General features: G+C 38.3%; 1 protein-coding gene and 1 long non-coding RNA gene across 10 annotated transcripts in view; both read left to right on the forward strand.

Annotated features, from left to right (window-relative positions):
• igsf9ba (immunoglobulin superfamily, member 9Ba) overlaps nucleotides 1–24,051 on the forward strand; it is an 86,348-nt gene that overhangs the window by 40,890 nt on the left and 21,407 nt on the right. For 8 of the 9 annotated variants that reach the window (XR_013647055.1, XR_013647056.1, XR_013647057.1 and 5 more), the window contains 8 exons: nucleotides 1,758–1,875; nucleotides 13,395–13,536; nucleotides 15,713–15,858; nucleotides 19,193–19,335; nucleotides 20,223–20,363; nucleotides 20,452–20,571; nucleotides 20,672–20,822; nucleotides 22,656–22,779. Coding sequence is in view for 6 of the 9 variants with exons in the window: in XM_023961469.2 (XP_023817237.1) it covers nucleotides 1,758–1,875; nucleotides 13,395–13,536; nucleotides 15,713–15,858; nucleotides 19,193–19,335; nucleotides 20,223–20,363; nucleotides 20,452–20,571; nucleotides 20,672–20,822; nucleotides 22,656–22,779 (1,085 nt within the window). In the remaining 3 variants the exon portion in view is untranslated. Of the gene's footprint in view, nucleotides 1–1,045; nucleotides 1,176–1,757; nucleotides 1,876–13,394; nucleotides 13,537–15,712; nucleotides 15,859–19,192; nucleotides 19,336–20,222; nucleotides 20,364–20,451; nucleotides 20,572–20,671; nucleotides 20,823–22,655; nucleotides 22,780–24,051 lie in introns of those variants that run through there. The other variant, XM_078929377.1, reaches the window with a different exon arrangement.
• Nucleotides 5,167–8,901, forward strand: LOC144981396 (uncharacterized). The gene is made up of 5 exons (XR_013647058.1): nucleotides 5,167–5,303; nucleotides 6,308–6,390; nucleotides 6,662–6,755; nucleotides 7,097–7,208; nucleotides 8,762–8,901. It is a non-coding gene; the product is annotated as an uncharacterized LOC144981396 (long non-coding RNA).

Raw genomic sequence — 24,051 nt, forward strand, 5'->3', positions numbered from 1 at the left:
ATCCCAAATCTTTTAAATACTGCCAAAATTAGTTTTCTTCATATTGCAGGGAAAGAACAAACAGAGATTAGTTTACACTCTCAGGACTTTACACGTGTTGTTTGTTTATAGCACTGAAACTGAAAGTGTGATAGATGATGAGACAGTTTGCCAGCCGACTTGCAGAAGTTTGACGTTTTTTCTTTTGGATTTTTTCCACCAGGATCATCTCCTGCCTAATAAACATTTCGGTTCTCTCAGCTGAGGAAATGGACAGACAACAGCTGTGCATGACTCGAATAGACCCAAACTCTTGCAACCTGTTGCATAATTTATGAGGGCTTCTGTATTAGTGTTGCTTCATGTGTTTCCCCACCATTCCCTGGTTCTCTTCAGCGATTGCGCACAGGGATACTTGGTGGCACCGAGCTCAACCTCTCCAAGGTTAGAGGAAGCAAGAATCAGAAAAGAAGTTAATTAAACCTGACACTTTACTGACTTTGAAGGATTTTTTGAAAACTCCCAGCATGTTTGAATTTATTAAACTTACTTCATCACTGAGAAGTCCAACAAACATGCATGTTAATTTGGTTTTAAACTTTCCCAAGTGAAATGAGCCTGGAACTATTTTAGCAACAACCAGCTTTTAGAGGGATAAGACATTTCAGATTAGGGCTACGGACTTACACATTTTAGCGGATCTGACAGGCAGTTTTGCTTTCTTGTCAAACTGTTCTCAATTTCTTTTTATTAGTGGGCTGTCCAGACGCTGGGTTTATTTTGATCCAAGTATAATTTTACCTTATATAAAGAAGGCTCCTTTATAGATCTGAGACAAATCCCATTTTGGACCTGATTCTGTGTGCAGTTTGTGTGCTGTGTATTGATTTCAACACAACAGAGGGTGCTGTTGTTAATCGTTTGACCTTCATTGCTAAGGAAATGCAAAAGTTTTGTTCTGCCAATTCTTCTCAAACGTACATAGATCTGTTCATTATCCCTAGCAGACCAAAACATAAAATCGTTGCTATGGAGATAAAACCAACAGAAAAGCTGCCATTTTGAAAAAAAAAATTGTTGTTTTTTTCTATCAATGTATATGCATTTCTGACCAGGCTGGCAGAGACAGAAGGGGGGAGCCAATGAATTTTCTATATAGACCAAGAGAAAAGGGGTGTGTAGCAGCTGTTCAGCAAGTAAGGCTGGGTCAAAGGCGAGCAGCTTTAAATGTTTTTATTTTGCAGTTTTTTTTCCCCGCTCTCAGTTTAAAAAAACTCTTGTACCCCTGCAAATTTAAAAAAAAATAGAAAGTTTTACTTAAATGCATGAATAATGTTTCGCATTGCAGTAAAATGCTGTATGAACAAAAGGTTAATGATGTTGGGCACAATTGAATTTCCACCATCGTTCAGGAATTAGAAATTTGAATCTGAGTTGTGGGCGTGGAGCAACCTCGCCCCCCCTTCCCCTCCCAGTTGCAGAGCTTTTGGCCTGCCCAGCCTATCATCTACATGATAATCTACAATAAACTTTTTTGTTTTTTTTAATCAAACTGCATTTTAAAACTGCTTACTTTTCTCTATATATGTCCTCTATTATTAGCAAAATTCCACAAGAACATGCTAAAAACACCAAATACACAATTTTCATCAGAGTGGGTCTTTTATAAGCTAACAAAAGAATGAAATTTAAATAAAATTGTGGATTTGGGACATTTTGGGTTTAGGTAACTTTCTTAACAATAAAAACAAGTAATGCTGATTTGTTTTGAATCACAGGTACATGATGGCAGTTTGACTATCCTTGCAATCACCAGAGACGACAGAGGAGCGTACACTTGCAGAGCGTACAGTGACCAAGGAGAAGTGCTCCACACCACCCGCCTGCTAGTTCAAGGTAAACATTCCCATATATTGCTTTGTTGCTGTACAGTAAGCTCTGTTCACAGATGCTCTCATTAATCATATTTCCTGTTAGCAGGTCTCCCTATCTCGACCTGCAGCCTCGTGTGGCGTGCTCTTCAGCACAGCAGGCTAAATTTCAATGTGAAAACCCAAAGGCAAAGAACTTTGGCTCTCTAGCAATGCACTGATGTGTGTAACATACCGTGTGGGGCTGCATGAGCGATCCAACAGTTCACTCTGAGGCCTTTTCGTGTGAAGGTGTGCACACGCTCTTGTGCACAGCCGTGTGTAGAACAGGATCCGTCTGCGAAAACGTCACTGTCTGTCTCCGGTCCATTAACCGGGCTTTCTGCTAGGCACGGATCAGATTGATGGTTGTGATACCAGCCGCTAGTTCCTCTGAGCCGCTGTATAGAGCAGGGCTTCAGGAAGTTAACGGACTGTATTTAACAAGCAACTGAGCATCTTGTTTTTACGGCAGTGGGTCCATTTTAACACTTGACTTCTGTTCGGTGCAAAAAGCAAAGGAATTAGTCTTATCTGCGCTCACAGCAGAGTAAGTGTGAGAACACAGAGGCATTGCAAACACGAACATCAGCGGTGATTGTGTTGTGACCTAGCGAGGAGCGTGCCTAATGCATGCGATTGATTCACTGGAATTAAGACACAACACGGCAGTGGCCTGGCTTCTCTTTTTAAACATTTAAAGGCAAACTAACTGTAAGACTTCTCTACAATTGAAGCCACATTTGTAAAACCGTGTCAACATCACATTAACAGTGCAGTGTGACCAACAGGTGGAATATTTTGTAAAAATGTTGCAGCAGTTCCACAGGCAGTGTTGAAACCCTCTGATTAAAATGTATTTTATTTCAACTTTTACTTTTCCTTTCGGGTTTTTCCCTTCAGGCTCACCACATCAAATCAGTTTTAGGTCTGATTTTCATATTTGGTTTGGCAAAGATTTTACATTAGATGCCCTTCCCGACACAACCCTCTGTTTTGACCAGGGCATGAATGAGACTGGCACAATGAGACCCTGGTTTTGGCCCCTCATGGCTACATTAGGTTTTTTTTTAATCAAAACAAATGCACATAATATTATGTATTTTTAAAATATCTTCTTTTATCCTAGTATCCAAGTCTTCTTTGTCCACTCTGCATGTCCCTGAAAGAAGTACAAACCAACATGTTATCCTATATTTGATGAATGAGGCAGGTAGATAAAAACAACAATTCTTTTGTCACCAGCTTTTAGAGAACCACACTGCAAGAGAGGTAGCCTAAGAATAAGAAAGTAGCACTATTCTTAAGAAAAAAAAACAAAGGAAAGTAGTAAAATGATTTGTCCATGCAAGAAGTAATTTTCTCTTCATAAATCTTATACTAAGATATCAAAATATAGAAAAAAGGGGTTCCACACAAGGATTCAAGGAGAGAAAAAGCTAAAAATGATAATAGTTAGATAGAATTACCGGTACTTCAATTAAATATCATACAGCCCAATAATATGTAGTTTTTGCTAGTTCTAATCAAATGGAGAGTATCTTTTGAGCTTTTATTTATTTACCTATTCATAGTTCATTTTGATTACAGTGAAAAAAAATAGAGTAATAAGTGGAAATGACTCATTTTAGAACAAAATGTGAATACAATTTTAGTACAAATTGGCCCATCTTAGTAAATCCTCATCTCATGTTCTTTAAAACAAATGTATTCAGTGTTGAAAACTGAGATTTAATGTGGCTAAATCAGTGGTATTGTAGACTGTCTGTCCTGAAACTGGAAGGTTGTGACTTCAAATTCACAGTGAAATCATACCAAAGACTCTAGAAATGGTGTTGAAATGCCTCTGTACTTGACACTCAGCATTAAGGGGTTTGGATTGGGGATGTTTTCTCAGGGGATGGGTCACATACGGAGAACAAATGTCACGCAAGTGTGACAGCTAATGGGACTTTTTTATCTTTTTGTTACTGCTCCACATTCTGAGGAAATTCTGTTCAAAAAAAATGCGTTTAGATATCTTATGAACATTTCTTAAACCATCAAGTTGAGCTTTCTTTAGTCTTAAATAAAGTATTTCTATCGTAAGACTATGGAGCACAAGGATTTCTTTATTTCTAGATCCTATCTCTCAATGAGCAAACATTCTCAACTCTGCTGTTTTCAAGAAAAGCTTGAAAAAGTGTTGAGCAAAGAGAAATTTAAACAATTTCAAACCTGGTAAAATACATTGAATGTCTAAAAATATTTTGTAAGTATCAAATATTTTGTAGTGAGCCTCCAAAGTAAAGCAGGTACTTTTTTGGGACTTCTCATCAATTCGTTGATGCTGATGCTGGTAAATATAGGTGGGAAAAACAGAAGTATATTGCTCCATTTGTCCCTCTGATTTGCCCATTTCTTTAAAAGCCAGAGTTTAGAAAATTACAGCCTGCTGACAGAGCAGAAACCTTAGAAAGTTCAGGGCATTCGACAATGTTAAAGGTTAGAATGTGCAAACATGCCAGACTGCCACATAAAACTGCAAAGCATGCGATGTTAACAGTGACAGAATCTTTTAATAATGCTTTTTAGGTAAAAATGTGCTAGTTACTGCTGTACCGGCTAAAATTAACTCAAAGTATTGTTTTTTTTTAATGAAACATTCCTAAAACACCTGTTCTCTCACCTGTTTAATTTGTAGTATAGTCCTCTATAAACACAGACGTCTGAGCTAGACAGTAGGGCTAAGGGGTGCAATTCAATTTATTGTCTGAAAAACTAAAATACTATTGATTTATTATGGAGTTAATTCAGTCTCAATAATCAGAAATGCACACAACCGGTTTTACAAATGCACACGCTCCGATTCACAAATGTCATTTTATGCAAACGTGAAAAATAAATTCGGAAATACACACCCTGTGTTTCACAAACACACAGATTGTGTTTCACAAATGCACACTAAATGTTTTACAAATGCACAATAAGTGTTTCTCACAAATGTGCACACTGTTTTTCACAAAAACATTTTAGAAATTCACAATAAATGTATCAGAAATGCACAGTAAGTGCTTCACAAACATGATTTTTAGGTACACATGTGATGTGAACTCACAGATCATTCGAATTGCAGACTGTGCATTCAAAATCCCGTTCTCGTTTGTGAATCTCCCCGTGTGTGTGAGAGATTTTTCTACGGTGAATATTGAGACTCATCTGACGGAGCGGGTCAACTAATGTCACCATTGGCTAGTGAATCTGTCAATCAAACTCATAGGCAAAGCAGGCGGGTTCGCTTTTAGCCAATCGAATGGCCCCTTACACTCTTCACTTTCAAAGTGACGAGGGAGGGAGCTGTTCAGCACAGCAGTTGAGAGGACGCGGGCGGCAAACATGGCGGAGAGGTCTTCTGAACGGGATCAGTCTCAGCCCGTAAGTAATGCATTTATTTGATCATTCCCTCGTTGTACGTCCTGTAATGTTATTGAACACTAAGTTGAAGCGTTCTCCTTAGCCAAGTGACATGTGTGAATGCTTTATGAACACTGCAGCCGAGTCGTTTGCAGAGTACCCCCACCGCAAATTAGCTTAGCTTTGTTTTGCTTAGCCTGTGCAAGTTGTGGCTGCCTGTGAGTGTGAGTGAAGTTCAAGCCGGTGTCGGTTCAAGCTAGCATCTATAGCCAATGATCTGTAGGTTGTTAACATGATTCATAAGGAACTAAGGGGAAAAGCATGCCGGATTTACAGCAGCAAAGAAAGTTTAATACAAAGTATTGATTTGGAGACGGGGATTTGTTTAAACACTGATGCTATGCTATGCTAACTAGCTAGTTGTTCCGTGTGCTGCCTTTATGTAAACGCGATCCGGGTTAAAGTTAGACACAGCATATTCACAACCCAGACTTTAAGACTGGGTGGATATGTGCAACAAAGTTAATTCATATGACATTCATCATGAAAACGGCATTTTTTAAATATAACATACATGAATCCACTGTTGAATGAAAGAAGCCTCATTAAGTTTCTAACGTTAGAACCCGCATTCATTGTGATGACCAGCCCTGTGAGATTGTGTCAGAGTGACAGCCACTAAATTCCCCGTATCTTTACTTCCAATGACGTAATGACAAGAATCCCAAACATTATGTTTTTAGGCTGTTTTGTAGTCGATAAGTAGTCACAGAAAGGGTGGATGGGAGAAATCAGCTGTCAACAGTGATTTGAGTAGAAGTTACTGTAAGTATTACACACAGGCTTCCTGTGATCAGTGTCTTGTCTCTGATTTTTTTTAAAGGTGTTCTTTAATACAAGCTCAAGTAATCATAGCAAGAGTGTTTTAAAAAATTCCCCTTTCATATATTTGAAAATTATGTAATTTAAGATCAGACAGCTAAATTATCTAATCCATGTTTGTTGTGTTTTTATTTATTCTCTAGGAATTACTGAAGCGTGACAGCGTGACAATCTTTTGTTCCTCGTGCCATCAGGCAATACAACTCTCTGGCAGGGCATCTTACAAGTAATTTCTTTTAATTTTACCCACTGATTTTCCAATTATTTACCTTTTTTTTATCAATCTTTTTATTTTGTAATATTTCTATTTGTAATGAATGTGTGTTTATGTGTTTTTTTTAAGATGGCCTCAGGGATTATTAAATACCCTTTTATTCTATTCTATTTCATATTTTATCATCCTATTGTATTACTGTTTTACCTGTCAATTGGGAATTTAGCATTTTTGCCGCTGTAAATATCTGTCAGTTGAAAGTATTTGTACTTGTATTCCATAGATCTTGTACCTGAGAAGATAGCAGACAACAACTGTGCAGACACCCACTTGGCCTTCTTCAGTGACGCTGTGAACGTTTATGGCTTTCCTCTGAGGTATTCATGTCATTCATAAAGAAATATTTTATTCACATATCAGGCAGTATAAGTACTTGGTTATTTGTACAAAAATAAAATTACTTTTTTTAGACTCCTCTGAAAACAAAGGCAACTCTAAAACTCTTTCCCCTCATGAATAACATTTTACCCCCCCCTCAGTCTCTCGCCTCAATTTTTCCCCCAGTGATACATGTAACCCACTCCTGCAATTTTTTTAACCTAGAAATTCTACTTATTGGCATCATACATAAGAACATTACATTTTAAACTGATGTGTACCGTATTGGCGATGCATTTGTAATTATGTGTTTGAGACATGATTTTCATGTTATTGTCAGGGTGAGAGGAGATCACGGAGGAGAAAATGTGGGCATAGCCGAGTTAATGCTCACAGTACGTACAACTGACACAAACGGCTTCATTGTGGGAAAAGTGTACACACAATCAACGGTGAGTTGAACCTAGTTTTAGAAGCTTTAATATATACACAGGGCTCCAGACTGCGTCCATTTGGTCGCATTTTGCGACCAAGATTTGAGAGTGTGCGACTGAATTTTACACCCAGTCGCACATGTGCTACCAGTAAATTTGCCTCCCCCACCCTCCGTATTTTTTATACATTAAACATGAAAGGAGCACGTCAATGATCGATGAAATGAGAGATGAAATCATCAATGAGACGCGAGCGCACACGCACGCACGCAGGCAGACACACACACTCGCGCGAATACTCATGAGACTGGAGCACACACGAGCACACGCGAGCACACACTCGCGTTTCATTGAGTGATGCCTGAGGCGGCCAATCTGAGAAGAATAGGGAAAGTCATTGCAAGTGGCTAAAATGTGTGGAGGGGCGGGGCCTAGAGATAATCGAGCGCGTAAACATCCGTGGGAAGGAAACGGAGACAAATATCATCACAACCTGATATGTGCGTCTGAGCTATGAGCAAGTGAACTATTGATTCGTTCTTCCGACCTGCAGCTAGTGTACCAGTGACAGAGTGTACAGCAGGGGTCTCAAACTCGCATGAAGTCGAAGCTGCAGCGAGACTGAAAGAGACCAGGAATTAGGAGTTGTCCTTAACATTCAATTTCGTTTTAATATGCCTCTCCCCCTAAGTATGAGCTGTGATATTACATCTTTTATAATTATTTTAATGTTTTGTAATGGATGTAGCCTTTTTTTAATCAGTTGGTATTTTAAATTATTTTAATTGATCAGTGAACTACAAAAAACCCATCAGGACGCATGTCCCATAATGCATTGTTTTTTAGTCTGTAGGGCAACTTTTAGTCAGTTCAATACTAAATTTCCAGCTGCATTCGCTCTGATTGGGGTCTTGCTCTCACCCCTTTCTCGTGATATTTTTGTTTTGATTGACAGGTGATGTTGGAGCAAAAACAAAAATATACGTCACACACCAGGTGATCTGTGCAGTGTTGCGTCCATCTGGGTGATCTCAAACACGCTTATTGTGCATCTTGGCTGCACCTATTTGGTGTCACCAACATGAATTTCCATCCTCTAATATTTACATACATTTAAGTATTATTTGAAACTGTGAAATTACGAAAGGTTACTACGGTAATCACTTGTTACTAAAAACTTTTTTTTATTCTAAATGTATGGTATTTTTTTTACTATTTTTACTTAGTTGTACTGTCGTGACAGCGATGGTGCTGTCAGTTTACCTTCATGTTGCATCTTCAAAAGTGCAGAATAAAATGTGACACTGAATTAGAAACAGCACATTGTAATTTCTGCATCTATTATTAAAGTATTTATTTGTAATACAGTGGAAATTAGTAGATTTGGTTAGAATGTTGATTTACGGTATGCGCCCCTAAATTTTCTGGTTGTGCCCCTAAAATTTTCAGTTAGGGGCCACTATGCTCCTAGTGACAAAAGTTAGTCTGGAGCCCTGATACATAAAAGTGAATGATGTATTAAAAATAAATCTGACAATATAATATTTCTTTTTGCTTTTTTTCAAATACAGGATTGAGCTCCTCTGGTGTGATGTCTTCATGACTGTTACTGGTTTATATTACAACATCCTGCACTCTCCTGAGGACGAAGACTTTCTCAATATCAGTCACATCACGTATTCTGCTGCCATTACATTTTTCTACCATGCATTCAGGCCAGTTTGGATGTCTTTAGTGACGCGTGGGACAGCCATCCAATCAGGACGGAGCAAAGCATGACACCAAATCAGCTGTGGCAGTTGGGCTTGACCCAGAACCCTGTTTCTGATCCCCGGGTAAATGCTTTATTTAATCTCACTGTACTGGACAACTGATTTGTGTGCAGTTTGACTAAAGTGGAAAGTATCAAGAAGAGTATCATGAAATCATAATGACTACAGTGAATTTTCATCGAAAATGAATGAAAAGGATTATTGTTGTGTGGTGCAAACAATTTCCCTAAATTGTTTGTTTGTAGGAAGAATAGCACATCTGCAAATTCAAAATGCATCACAATGCATGGCATTATGAGCCATCAGATGTACTAATGTCACTACTTTGTTAAGGTTCACTTATTTGCAAATTATAAACAGTTATGGAGATATGAGGTCTGCCTGCAAGCAACAATATAAGTTATTATTAGTCGGTCACTGTTCCTACATAATCTAAAACACAAAAAAAACAGTGCTGTTCATAAACAGTATCTTTTTTTTTTTTGTCAGGGTATGCTGGTTCCAGAGATTGAATGGGAGGAGAGTGGATCCATGACTGAACCTCATCCTGGGATCAATGTCTTGGTATGGGACAGTCCCCTTTTGGGTCCACAAATGTTGGAACTGCAAGACGACATCAATCCATTGTGGAATTCAGACCGTTTGGGAGTGGACCTACATCTTTACTGTCCAGTGTGTTTAGAACTTAATTTAGGCGACATAATTACATACAGAAGAAGAGAGACTGAGCGGGGCAAGACAGAGTTCAAATCAATACTGCTGTATTGTTCAAGGGACTTCATTGTATGTAAGGAAGTTATGAAAATTAGTTCCAGTTTAAATAAAATTCAAATCAGTAGAGATCCCACATTTGCTTAAATTTTGATGTTTTAATCTGTCCATGTTTTCACTGAATTTTACTCTGCAATAAAGGGTGAATGTTTGCACTTTGTTGTTCTATGACCATCTTTTGTTGTGTAGTATTTAACCAGCTATAAAACCCAGAGAGATGAGGATCTTTTTTGCAAGGGTGACCTGGCTAAGAGGTGTATATGTATATGGTTACAATATAAAATCAATGACATTTGAGTTATTAAAAAAATAAAATTAAGGTCAAGCAAAGTGACTTCGGGCTGAGCAGGGGAGGTGTATTGGGTATCTGTGATTGACAGTGAGATGAACTTGAGGTAATGTAGTCCCACTGCGTGGTACGGAGCAAAGTGATGCCAGTTTCTCCACAAAACCTGTGGAAGTTGAAGATTTTTCTCCTCCACCTTCATATGATCAAAACCGTGTCTGAGTGTTGAAATGACGCTAGCATGAAAGCTAAGAGAATAACGTACAAACAATCCCGAGTGAAACATTCATTTTAAATCTCATGACCAGTACAGAGTTCGATGGATTCAATGTCAACTGCATTCAACCACTGTTGCCTTGCTTCCAGGTCCACTGAAAAGTTGCACAAGCCAGTAATTTTTGACAACCGAAGGCAATAAACCGACAAGCCATGCTAAGGCTAACACGCTAACGACCGACTGGTACAGAATCAAATATGGGCGGGGCTTTTGCCACCCGCAGAAAGCGTAGAGAAAGTGTAAGGGGCCATTCGATTGGCTAAAAGCGAACCCGCCTGCTTTGCCTATGAGTTTGATTGACAGATTCACTAGCCAATGGTGACATTAGTTGACCCGCTCCGTCAGATGAGTCTCAATATTCACCGTAGAAAAATCTCTCACACACACGGGGAGATTCACAAACGAGAACGGGATTTTGAATGCACATTCTGCAATTCGAATGATCTGTGAGTTCACATCACATGTGTACCTAAAAATCATGTTTGTGAAGCACCTACTGTGTACTTCTGATACATTTATTGTGAATTTCTAAAATGTTTTTGTGAAACACAGTGTGCACATTTGTGAGAAACACTTATTGTGCATTTGTAAAACATTTAGTGTGCATTTGTGAAACACAATCTGTGTGTTTGTGAAACACAGGGTGTGTATTTCCGAATTTATTTTTCACGTTTGCATAAAATGACATTTGTGAATCGGAGCGTGTGCATTTGTAAAACCGGTTGTGTGCATTTCTGATTATTGAGACTGAATTAACTCCATAATTTATAGTCATTGTTGCTGGAATAATGATTTGATGATAAAATATAATGCTGCAATAAACTGTTTCCATGACAAAGACTCTCAATGGAGAAAGGTTTTGAACTGTATTTTCCAGTCAGGGTGTTGAATTGATGCCTTGTCTTTTCCCAATGAAGTCTGGCAAATCTGTTTCCTGTTTTTCTTCAGACCAGAGCAAAGCACACTTGAAGAAAGTGCATGTAGTTTGCATACTCACATTGATGGTAGAAAATAATGAAACAAATTACTTTTGCTGGAGTTTGTTTATTCTTGTCTTGAAGCTCACTGTGAAATAAAAGCTGTGATTACCACTCTCACATTCACACCACTACCAGGCAAATATCTGAAGATTCTCACCACAATCATGTGGGTTTGACTGTAAGATGACTGCACATGTGTCTCAGCTGATTTATCAAACTTTGCCAAAGCTGAGAGGAAAGTAAGTAGGAGGTTTTGATCTAGGCCCTCTCATAAAAGACAGCTTACCTTTCATATCTCCTGCTGTTTTATTTAGACTTTAGAGCAAACCCTTCAGAACCTCAGGGGATGGAGACGTTACAATGTGAAGCACGCAGAAGCTGCAATTCTGACGACTATTAGGATTACATTAGGTGGCTGCTCACTGTATTTTAGGGTGTATTCAGACTGGACATATTTGTTCCGCTTACAGTGAACCAACGTTTGTTTCCCCCAATAATCTGACACAAATTTTCAGTCTGAATTCACCCAAGCGGACCCTGGTCCAGGACCGGGAACCGCTCTCTGACCCATCTTTTGAAGTGGTCTCTCGGTTCGTTTCCTATTGGACTGAGCTTCGGTTCGCTCTGAGATTCCTCAGCCTGAATACAGTCAGTCCTCGGAGGGGAACAACCAGACCAAAATGGCCACGTCACGTGCTCTAAACAGGGTCAGAATGTAGCAACAGGTGAGCTACGGACAAATGTAAAGCAACGTTTGTCGTTTTATCAAACAGGAAAAAAAGGGTAAAACTCCTTACTTGTTAGAGTGTTTATTTTAACAGCACTAAAAGCGCTTCATGCATTATTTTCTGAGTCTCGTTACACAGCACGCTCTGCTGTGATATCATCCTCAAAGCTACCTTGTAGTTCCTTAACAGAAGTCTCTTAAATTAAGGCCTTAACACCACAACGATGAGACATACCAACTCACTGAAATGTGATCGGATGAATGCAGGGTAATTAAAAGAATTTTTAACGTGATACGCATTGCTTCCCACTGTTTCCCCACTATCTATATGTCACAAACACTTATCAGTGTGCCTTCTTAGTTATTGTCTCCCCATTAACCGCTCTGCAGCACGTCTCCACCTGATCAAAGCAGCAGTAAAGTGTTGAGCCTGATGTTGATAAAGACATTTAAAATTTGGTCAGCAAAATATAACGTTTGGATGAACGAACCTCGAGAGGACTGCAAAGCGCAGGCCTTCCATAATTTCTGTCTTTATTTGCTTTGCTCCGGCCTCGTAATTCCTGACCAATGAGTGAAGAGATTTTGATTCATGTGGTCTTTTTTTACTGGCTTTGGTTCAAATCAGGAAAGGCTGCTTGATGGCAGTTTGAAGGATCGATAAAGGATCGATAAAGAATCTGTTCACTATAATTTTTGGATTATATTTTAATATTATTTTCAATATGAATTAGTTCTACTAGATCACAGATTCCAGGACACAATATGTGCCTTTGTGATTGTAATTTTCTGCAAAATATAGAAAAAAAAGGGTAAAACATATCTTATAGAAATTTTGTCAGCCTTTTGTGTAGTATAACCATGCAACTTCATATTTAAAGAAAGGAATCTAAAGCTGTTGATGACATAGATTTGGTATTTAGGGCAGCTACAATAAACGTTTCTTGGATAGATTAAGCCAGAAGCAAAGTAACAGAAGGTAACAGTGGATGTGATATGTCAATATTTTTTAAAGACCCATTTTTGGGGGGTTTCCAGATGCTTTCTTGAAGCAGTTTTAACAGGCACAAAGCTCACATGCAGTTTTTGGAAGTTTCTCACCCTGAATTGGGACTTTAACACCATGGAAAAGGTAGAGCAGCCCACAGTCAACCCACACTTTTATAGTGGCAGAGCATAGTCTGTTAAAAAGTACCGGTAGTTGGTTCAACTACATTTATAAATGTGGCATGGACAGATTTTTCCTTGAAGTTTTGGTGGAAAACAAAAAATGACCAGATGGCCTGACCAGAGATTGAAGCTAAAGGTTTCTTTTAGGAGCCTTTAAAAGTTGAAAAGGTACTTTTTCTGCTGCTACAAAACACAATAACATTTTTCTCTTGCCTTCTCAGGACCTCCATACATTGTTTCGCCACCTGAAAATGTCACCGTAAACATATCCCAGAATGCACTCTTCACCTGCCAAGCAGAGGCGTATCCCGGCAACCTGACCTACACCTGGTTTTGGGAAGAGGATAACGTCTACTTCAAGAAGTAAAGTTACTTTTGTCCTGAAGCTGCTTGAAGGTTATGAAAGGAGGTTTATTAGTGGTTAAGACTTAAGAGTCTCTGACATTTAGAGCACCACCACACTGACACCATGAGGCCTTTATCCTCCAGGTCTGGGGATGTGGGTAACATTGTGTCTCTGAGTTCTTAACAGAGTTGTGTTTTGACTGGCTGTCCAAGGGCATTTGGCATCTATGCACCCATGTGTGTGTGAGCGTCTAGTCCTGCTGTGCCCCTAGAGGCAGTTAGAGTGGGCATAACGGGGGCCCGTCTGGCATGTGCCAGGCGAGTTAGTGTGCTCTGATAATAACACCCCGTGACCTAGGCCTGGTGTCATCTATGTGCTTCATGCTGTGATGATTTGAAGTGCAGGCCAGACCTCTCACTGGCTCTCAAGAGTTTCGGGCCTCATAGAAAACAAGTGACAGGCAGAATGAACGAGGGACTGGAGGATTTGACAGACAGTGAAGGTGAGTCTCTGTAGGACTTGGAGTGTCGAAACCAATTTGGAACAGCATTTCTAACTTCCTGAGGATACATGTAAAGTAGTCAAAGTTGAGCTGCACAGCCACAGGGAAAAGGCTGTTTATCCAGGTCTTCAATCAGTCTTTTTAGGAGTCAAAAAGTCACAGAAGTACATCTCAGGTAACAGGTCATGCACTTAAAAAGTGCCACTGAAGTACATTAGTGCCTTAGCGTCTCTTGCTGGTGGATCCCTGAGAAATCATACAGCCTTTAAGTCTTTTCAAGCAACCTAAAAAATAATCACAAAAACTGAGTCATTATATGCTGATGATGATGATAACTACCGGTAAAGATATATTACGTCTCATCCTTTGTATTTATAAGAAAGCAGAATTCCTCCACATATATTCATCTTCTTGATTATTTCTTATGCTATGTTCACACTGGGCACTTGATGCACAGTCAAGAACTTGTCTTTTACTGTTTACTAGCACATGTCCGCCACCTACAGTTGGAAGAGATTTGGAGCAAAACGTCAAACTGAAGCTGATCTCGCTAGTCTTAGAGTTTGTTTATTATTGTCTTGAAACCCACTGTCAAATAAAAGCTGTGATCACCACCGTCACATTCACAGCAACAACAGGCAAATATCTGAGTTTCTTTCAAAGCTCTATTATATATGAAAAACTTTGTGTCATAGAATTCCATCTAGGCATAAACCAAAATGATTAATTTCTCCTCCATGATCAGTTTGGCACTTCAGTAATAAAATGGTTGGCACTTCAGCGAATTAAAGGGTCGCCCTCTATGCGTCACTATCAAATTTGAGTCCCTGATTGGTTAAAGTTCAACCTGGTATAACTTTCAGCGCTTGTTCAATGGCCGCATGTTATATATGTAGAGCTGAAAACGGTCATAGAAACTTGCGTAGCGATGCTTGACCGCACATATCCATGAATTAACATAGACCTTTCATTCAAAGTGGTTGCTTGAACGTGTGTTGCCGAGGACAGTGTGAACGTAGTTTAAGACTGTTTTAAAAAGCGTGTCTCCAAAACAAACATACCTCATTTAAAAATTACACCAAAAGATGGAAGGTGGTGCAGTTGTCATCTAAACATCACAATGTCAAAATAAACAACTTTTATCAGTTTATGGATGAGTCTGCTTCCCTGTGAGTTTGACTGTTCTCTGCTAGTGGTTCCATGGTCCAGACAGTTACAGTAAGGGAAAGTAGAAATAAAAACCTTTGCACTGATCTGTAAACTGTTAAGTCATCTGTTTTTAAAGAAAGACAAAAAGACATCCAATTTAGGACAGTTTGTTTCAGAATAAAATGAAGGAGCCTGACTTCTGTGAGCCTCCAATGTGAGCAAGCACTATCACTAATTTTAACAAAACAAACGGAGTATATGCTCTGTCCACTGGTGTGTTTAGCAGTAAAGGATGTGAGGCATGAAAGCATAAAGGTTGCAGCACATGGCAGTCAGCACCTTTGTTTGAGTCATTTGCTCTGTACTCTGTGTTCTCTGGGTGCCTCTTCTGGCTGTTGTTTGACTCTCTGCTGCTCTCTTATGGTACCTTGAGGCAACTTAGTATCAGCAAAAGAGATATCCACCCTGTCCCTGTTGGTGTGTTTCAGCAATGCAGTGTAATAAAAATACAAAAAAACAACAAAAACGTGTTTTTCTTTCAGTGATCTGAAGCTGCGGGTGCGCATCCTCATCGATGGCACCCTTATCATCTTCCGGGTCAAGCCGGAGGATGCCGGGAAATACACCTGCAGTCCGAGCAACAGCCTCGGTATCTCGCCCTCAGCATCAGCCTACCTGACTGTTCAGTGTGAGTGTTACCGTGGCAACAAAGTGAAGGGGGAGGGGTGGGAAACAAGCGCTCTCAGCGAACAGCGGCAGCATCCGTATGGAAGCTGCTGTAGTTTTTAGCAACATAGCCCCTTTTCCTGACTGGAATGAGGGGAAACCCTGTAGACGTGTTTGATCATTTACATCACTCCTGCTCCTGCTATCACATAAAGCTGGACACAACTTCATTCCCTGACTCCATCATTCTTGATGGAATCCGGTTCTCCTGCTTAAAATGCTGACGTTCCTGTGCATTGGCTGTCGTTTGGGAGCGAGGACGGCTGTTCCTGACCAAAGGAAATATTTCTCCAGGCCTCTGTGTTGTCTTGAGTTAATCTGCTTCAGAGATGCTGTTGGGAATTGATTATTGTACTACAGGAAGAGGGAGAGAGAGAGCTGAGGGATTCACGGCATTGCAGGCATCACTGGACATCATGCAGCAGAATGTAATGAAGCCGGTGTCTTTGAAGCAGCCTGCAAAATGAATGCAGACTTCATGTCCGTTGGGAAACCCTAAACCTCTCCCATAGGCCCAAAGAATTGAACAAAGGGTCATCACACATTTAATTCAACTTAAGTTTTCCAAGTGTTTAACCTAAAGCTTTAAAAAATCTCATGCTTGATTTGAAGGCTGTGCTACATTCACTTGCTTGGATGGATACATAGCAAAGTGGGGTAATGTGTCATTTTAACAGCAATTTATATAATAATTAGATGTTGACGATACGATTCATTGTCATTATTGGTTCATTTTAAATGATCCCATCTACTGACCTAAAACTTTATCCAGGACATCTTTAGGAAAAAAATCAACCAGTGTGAATCAGAGATAAGCACCTGGATACTGAACAGGTTTTCCAGATTCCTTGTATGTCTTGCAAGGTTATCAAGTGTAAATAGTGTACAAACAAACAAGTACTGGTAAACAAGAGTTAATGGCAAATCCAATTACATTTTATACATGTATTACATCAAGTTCAGTCCACCTTTGTTTTTCCACATCAAAATAACCCAAAGGGAACATTATTATAACTTTCTATCACACTGTATGATGTCATGTCTTTGCTAAATTCAAAGTGTTTCTACACATTGGACTGTAAAGATGATCTTGATCATTTTTGGCTGTCATCACAAGTGTGTATTCCACTGTGATGCACTTGGTTGGTTATACAATATAGTAAATTAAGCCTACTGGGCCTTGATTCAAATGGTATTTTCCAATATCAATATGATCGATATGTTTCATTTTGAAATGATTTTATAATGGTATAGGTCAATTTGATTAACAACTAGCTTCAAACAGATTGATTTAGTCTGATTGCAGGAATAGAAATCGATGAACCGATGACGTTGATTAAATGTTACACTCCTTGCATAGCAAAAGCTTAAAACACGCAAAGAAACCAAACATGTTCAAATGTTTTCTGTTTAAGGACTTTAGATGGAGTTTTGATACTCTAACTTTGTGTGAAGATAGGCTAGGATAACAAAAGCCCACCCCAACCTTTAATGGTAAAGAATTGACCCTCCATGAAGTATCAGACTCTTAAAACAGATAAAACATTTAACGAGTTAGTTGTATTTTCTGCCATAATTAATGAAATGCAGTATGATGGAATGATGAAAAAAAAGTTCAGGGTTAGGATTGACAGAATGGAGGGAAAAGTTAACACCCTACTGTAGCTTTTGGAGTAATAATGCAGAGGTCTGACCCTGCACTACAATCTCAAATGTCTCATCCCCTTAGCATCTCAAATCCAACAGCAACGCTTTAAACACATTTATTTGAAACTATACTTTCCTAAAATACCTAAATATAACAAAAAACTTTTCATAACATCTAAAAACAGTCACCATTTGAACCTTAAACAATATATAAATACATCATTAGGCGTAAGAGATTAATGTAAAAAATGGAAAACTCCCTCCTCCAGGCCATAGGGCAGCGCTGCATTAGCGAACACAGTGGATACACTCAAATCTTTCCTGCTGGCTTTCACTTATCTTTTCTCTTGATAATTCCCCATTCAGCACTCCTTTTATGTTGCCGGCTTGCTGGGAAATGTTATTACCATAATGTCACCTACTTCTAAAATGTACCATAGAGCTATGAGAGTCCACCTCAAATACGCTTTGATGTTTGAAATATGAAACAGTTGGACAGAGTTAAAATGTTTTTTTGTTTTTTTGTCCTTCATGCAATAAAATGGGAAGAGGCTTTCAGATGGCACTTATGCGCTCTTTTGGGACTGTTGCTGTTTTTCCAGCGAGTATGAGATCTTAGTCTGTTTTTGTCTACATGGCCTTTTTGTGGCATTGGAGTGCCTGGTAACACCAAAAGTATTCTCACATTTTAAGGGTGTATTCAGACTGGACACATTTGCTTTGCTTAAAGTGAACCAGAGCTTTGGTTCAAACCAGGAAAGGCCGCTTGACGGCAGTCTGAATACAGCCCAAATGGAAAGTTCAGAGCTCGTTCAGAGCTCGATCAAATGAAGCAGACTGCGCCTAGAACAAACGATTTTCCCAGTTTTCCCAGTTCCTTTGTATGCTCTGTGTTTATTTTTGCTCTTTAAAAAATTCTTTCAAAAACAGTTGCCTTAATACCAGTTAAAAGAAAATATCCACATTGGTTTTTACTGAGAGAAAAGTGAAGTCATTTGCAATAGGTAATTAATTACAAGTATGCAGAATCTCAGAATTCACAGCATGTCTAACCTTGAAGCAAGTGAGCTGCAGAAGCTGGAGGCCACACTGGTTGCCACGGTTGTCAACAACAACAACAAAAAAAACAGCAAAAAACTGAAGCAACAATATGCCTGGGCAATGAAGCAGTGGAGAAATGTTCCCTAATCTGATGAGTTTTGATTTCTGTTAAAAGTTTAAGAGGATGGGGCAGACTTTGGTATGGATAGCATGATAACTTAGATCCATTCTGCTTTGCATCAGTTTGGCTGCGTGGTGTGATGGTGCAAGAGATGCTTTCTTGGTACACTTTAAGTCTTTGACTCCCAACTGTATATCATAGGTCAAGGTCATAAACACATTTAAGTGAGTTTTATTACTGGCAATATAAGGCCACCTATTTGCTAATAGCTGATTCTAGCAGGAAGGTGTTTGTTGAACACGACAGTGCCTCCACTCTGATGAAACCGTCTCTACTGTAACCAAATGTCTGTTGAACAAAGCTAATTTAGAATTGCACATCACGTGTTTGCAGCCAACAGGTCTACAACAGGAATTTGATGAGTCTAAAAGAAGGATGCTGTATTTAGTACAAGTATTTAGAACTGGGATCATTCTTCCTTGTCCAGATCCCGCTCGAGTGATCAACATGCCGCCGGTCATCTACGTTCCACGGAAACTGCCAGGCATCATACGCTGCCCAGTGGACGCCAACCCGCCTGTGACATCAGTAAAGTGGGAAAAGGATGGCTACTCACTCAGAGTAGAGAAGGTTTGCGTTTAACAAATATGTTAGTTTCTGTGATATATATATATATATATATATATATATATATATATATATATATATATATATATATATATATATATATATATATATATATATATATATATATATATATATATATATATATATATATATATATATATATATATATATATATATATATATATATATATATATATATATATATATATATATATATATATATATATATATATATATATATATATATATATATATATATACACTCACTCAGAGAGTCCAGTACCCTTTACATGGATGTACCTAAATTAGTGAATGTAAAAAACATTCAATTTTTGTCCTTTTTTCAGTGGAGCTCTAGCTGTTGGATGTTGGATATTCTTTTGACTACCCCAATTTTAGCCATTTACACAATTAACGAAATTCGTGCAAATTCTGAATCGGAATGAAAGCTGCTTTGCTCTGTTATGTAAGATTTCCCAGTCGTGAATGCTTACGCTATCTATGTACATTGGATATTGTCGCGGGGAAAAACAGCTTTGTATTACTCTACGTTAATAATGTTTTGCATATTGGTGCAAAGCTTATATGAAAATTAACTTTTCTATACGTGAGAATCAACTGATTCACGTCGATTGTGTGAACGGTTGAGGAGTCACGGTGTGTCAAAGAGCATGTTTTATTTTGTTGTAAGCTCTGGTGTTAAAGGGTTAGAGCTAAATCGTTTATCACCAACACAGTTTCTTTGATTATTCTGACATTTCTTTTCTTGTTTACATGACTTAAAGGATCTATATTTTTTAGGTGTAGTCCAGAACTCCTTTAATGACACTTTGAGAGCTTCAAAACGCCCTAAAAACTCAAATTTCCATGGACTCCCCTTCTTCTTTTAGTACCCTGGTTGGAGCCTGTTACCTGATGGAAGTATCCGGGTGGCAGAGGCCACGGAAGACTCCCTGGGCACCTACACCTGTGTGCCTTATAACGCCCTGGGTACCATGGGCATGTCCCCCCCTGCCACTTTGGTGCTAAAGGTAGATCATTTCCCACATGTAGTTGTGAATGCTTTTCTGTATCTTTCTCACCTTTTTTGTTTTTTGAAATGCATTTGTTTGTGTAAAGGATCCCCCTTACTTTAATGTGAGGCCTGGGGGGGAGTACCGTCAGGAGGCTGGGAGAGAACTAGTAATCCCTTGTGCTGCTTCTGGAGACCCTGATATACCAACCATTACTTGGAGAAAGGTGCCACAGCATAACAAATAAAGTGTCTTGAAACCAATCCGTTCTTATTTGTTTTACCCCATGCCTAATCTCACTACTGGAATTTTCATGTCAATTGAAGGTGGGGAAGCCAAGCAGGAGTAAGCACAACATCCTACCCAGCGGCAGCTTACAGTTTTTGTCCCTTAGCAAGGAAGACCATGGGGAATGGGAGTGTGTAGCCACCAACGTGGTCACAAGCATCACTGCCAGCACTCGTATCCTAGTCATCGGTATGATTCTGCACTGTGCTTTCTGATTGCTAACAAATAAAACTACTGTTCTGCATTCAATATTTTTCTTTCATTAACTGTTAATTTGCTGTATAGTTTGAGCTAAAGCGACTCATCCTTCAAACTCCTTACCTCCTCCTTATTTCCTCTCGGGCGTCATTAAAATTTCATTTGATCTTATCTGTAACAGCTTAATACAGTTCAGTTAAAGGCCGAATCCGTGGCTGCTGTGTGTGATATCCACTTTTTTTAATGGGACAATGTTCGCTTCCGTCGAGTCATTGCATCAAGGACGTCTTTTTGTCCCCGAAGTCGATTGTCCAGAGTGTCGACAATGGCAAACTGGAACTTGAAGAAAGGAGACTGCATGGAAAATCTTCATCAATTGTAATATATTTTACTACTTTAAAAAAAGTTGCTGACAATTTTGTATTTAACCTGGGAATTTAATATGTAAACCACCAATGCCTGGATAGGCTTTATTTCACAGGAATATCTTAAACCGCCTCAACCATGAGTCTAATCCCCTTTCTTGTCAGGGACACCAGGCAATCCCGGAGGAGAGTGAAAATTTTTGCTAAGTTACATCGCCAAAAACGTTTACAGACGTCTGATTTCAGTTCAAATTGGATGAAATAAGGAACAGTATAGATGGGGAAAAAGATTTTTATTCTCCAAAAAGTACAAAATTCAACTTTTTAAAGGTTGTCTTTTAGTTTTTTTCATTTTTTTAAAAATTTGCTGCACAAAAAAATCAGACGTTTTTCCCTTTAAACAAGTGTTAGGAAAGAGTTATTAACTTACAGTACTTCTGCTGTAAATACACACAGAGAATTGCTTGGTTCTGTCTTATGATTGTAATAAAATAAGTTTTTGCTGAAAGTAAAGGGTTTTGAGGAGGAACCCAAAGATAAACAAAAATATTGTTATATGTTGGATATTACATTGAAAATTATTTGCACCAAATAAAGGTGTGTTGAGAAAAAAAAATCTGACTTGTATGCTAGTGGTACTACAGCTAAAAGAGGCTTTACTTTGTTAGAGGAAGACTAAAGAATAAAGAAAATAGATCAATTGTGTCTAAAGGTTAAAATAAAATAGATAGAAAGAGCCTAATTGATTCCACGACAGGTAAATTGATTTGTTACCATAGCTCCAAAAATGAGATAATAATGAAGAGAAAGAGATAACAAAGAATAAATAGCCTTGAAAATATTCAGTAAATGATTTAAACAAACAAGCAAATAAATGAATACATTCAACATTTGATCCTTAATTATACATAGTGTTATTTTGATTACATAATTTCATTGATCCTGTTGTCATTTAGTTATTGCTGTTTAAATTAATAACAATCAGGCTGTTTAAAGGTTTAACTGAAACCTTTAAAGATTATGTCAGTCAGTTTGTTTGCGGGTAAGATGTATGGTGGCATAGCTGGCAGCATGTCTGCATGTGACCAGCCGAAGCTGGGTCACGGGGTGGCACAGGCAGCTGCGCTCCTTAGACCATGCTCACGTCCCTCTTTAATCCCAGTGAGAAGCAACTGGCTTTGGTCCACGCCGCACAGCTGTTAGGTGGGCGGGATGAACTTGACCTCATGCTTGTGGTCACCTCAGTATGCATCGTATTATCCAGAGAGATCTGCCACACACATGAAACGCTCATATATTCTTATATATTGGCAATGAAACCTGTTACAAAAGTCTTTGTGCATTTTTGTTAATGTTCATGTGAACTTAAGCAGATAATTATCTTTGCAGAATAAAGGACAAATGAGCCTGTTTGCTGTTTCAATTTATTCTCACTCGTCTGTTTTTGTAAACCACTCAGGCACCAGCCCACACGCTCCTGTCAGTATCCATGTATTGCCCTCGACAACCTCTGCTAATGTCTCCTGGGAGCCTGGTTATGATGGCGGCTTCGAGCAGACATTCTCTGTGTGGTACGGTCCAGTGTGAGTGCTCTTAGTTTATTCTAAGACAGTAGCAGAAGTTTGAAAGGTGTTGAAACAGTCTGCAAGTCTGACAGTGCAGTCAAACAAACATTTTTGCAAAGAAAATGCAAATTTATTTAGCTGCACAGATAAAAACTTAGATTATCAAATATTCTAAGTTTTATTCACAACAAATAAATATTCACAAAAGCTAAATTTAGTATGATAGACTGTTTACTGCAATTATATCCAACTCAACCTTGTGTTTATTTAATTGAAACCACACATAGTTCCTTATTGATTAAAAAAAAATACCTCAGGAGCATAGGCTACATAATTTCTGATCGCAATAAAGATACGACAGAGTAATCATGTGTACTTCCAGAGCTAATAATGAGTCAAAGCCCTAAAATTGTTTTTCTGTGAACAATTATTACATGTTGAATAAAAATCTTTCTCACTGTAAAGCCAGGCATTTTGAAGCCTTGTGGAATATTCCCTGAAAGTAATAAAGATCATAATAAAGTAGGCATAAAATAGTATCCTTGAGTTTAGACACACTAATGTTTGAATGCTAGAATAATCATAAAAATGTAACGGTTAACTGTAATGATTTTTTTTAAACTAGCGCAGATAGTTTTAAACAGCAGGCATTTCTTAGTTTAGAAGGTTCCTTCCAATAACTTTATTGTTCTATTTTTACTTAAACTGGAATAGTAATGGATCATTTTGCAATAGTGTTTGTCCTCTTTGTCAGTAAAAGTTATAAATTATGTCATCAAATTATCATGAAAAGAGTCCATACAAATAGACAAAACAACACAAGTGTTTTCAGTTCTATTATGTTTGAAACATTTTAGGCCTGACGTCATCTTTAGACACTAAGATTGTAGTGTAAAATGTCCATATAAAGGGATTGCTATGAAGGAAACACTTCATCAAGTTAATCTTTTTTTTTTAGAGTAAAATATATTTTTAAAGAATATCATAATGCAGAAAAAGGAGCATTGGATACTAGTCTAAATATATTTTGCTATATAATAAATATGGATAATATATGGATAATATTTATAATAGCAATTAAACTAAATACCACATATGATACTTGAATTTCAGAGGAGTTTTTTGATAAGTATCTTTAGTCCTGTGAAACAAAATTAATGTTTACAAAATTATTCTTAACGTTTTATTTTTATTTTTATAAACCTTGTATTATGTGCAAAAGGTTTTTTTAGATAGATGATGTTAAGGCTATTTTTATCTTAGTGTCTTACATGACTTGTGTTTCATGTC

Source organism: Oryzias latipes, chromosome 13 (assembly GCF_053564925.1).
Source record: "Oryzias latipes strain Hd-rR chromosome 13, Olatipes_Hd-rR_3.1".
Taxonomy (NCBI): Eukaryota; Metazoa; Chordata; class Actinopteri; order Beloniformes; family Adrianichthyidae; genus Oryzias; species Oryzias latipes.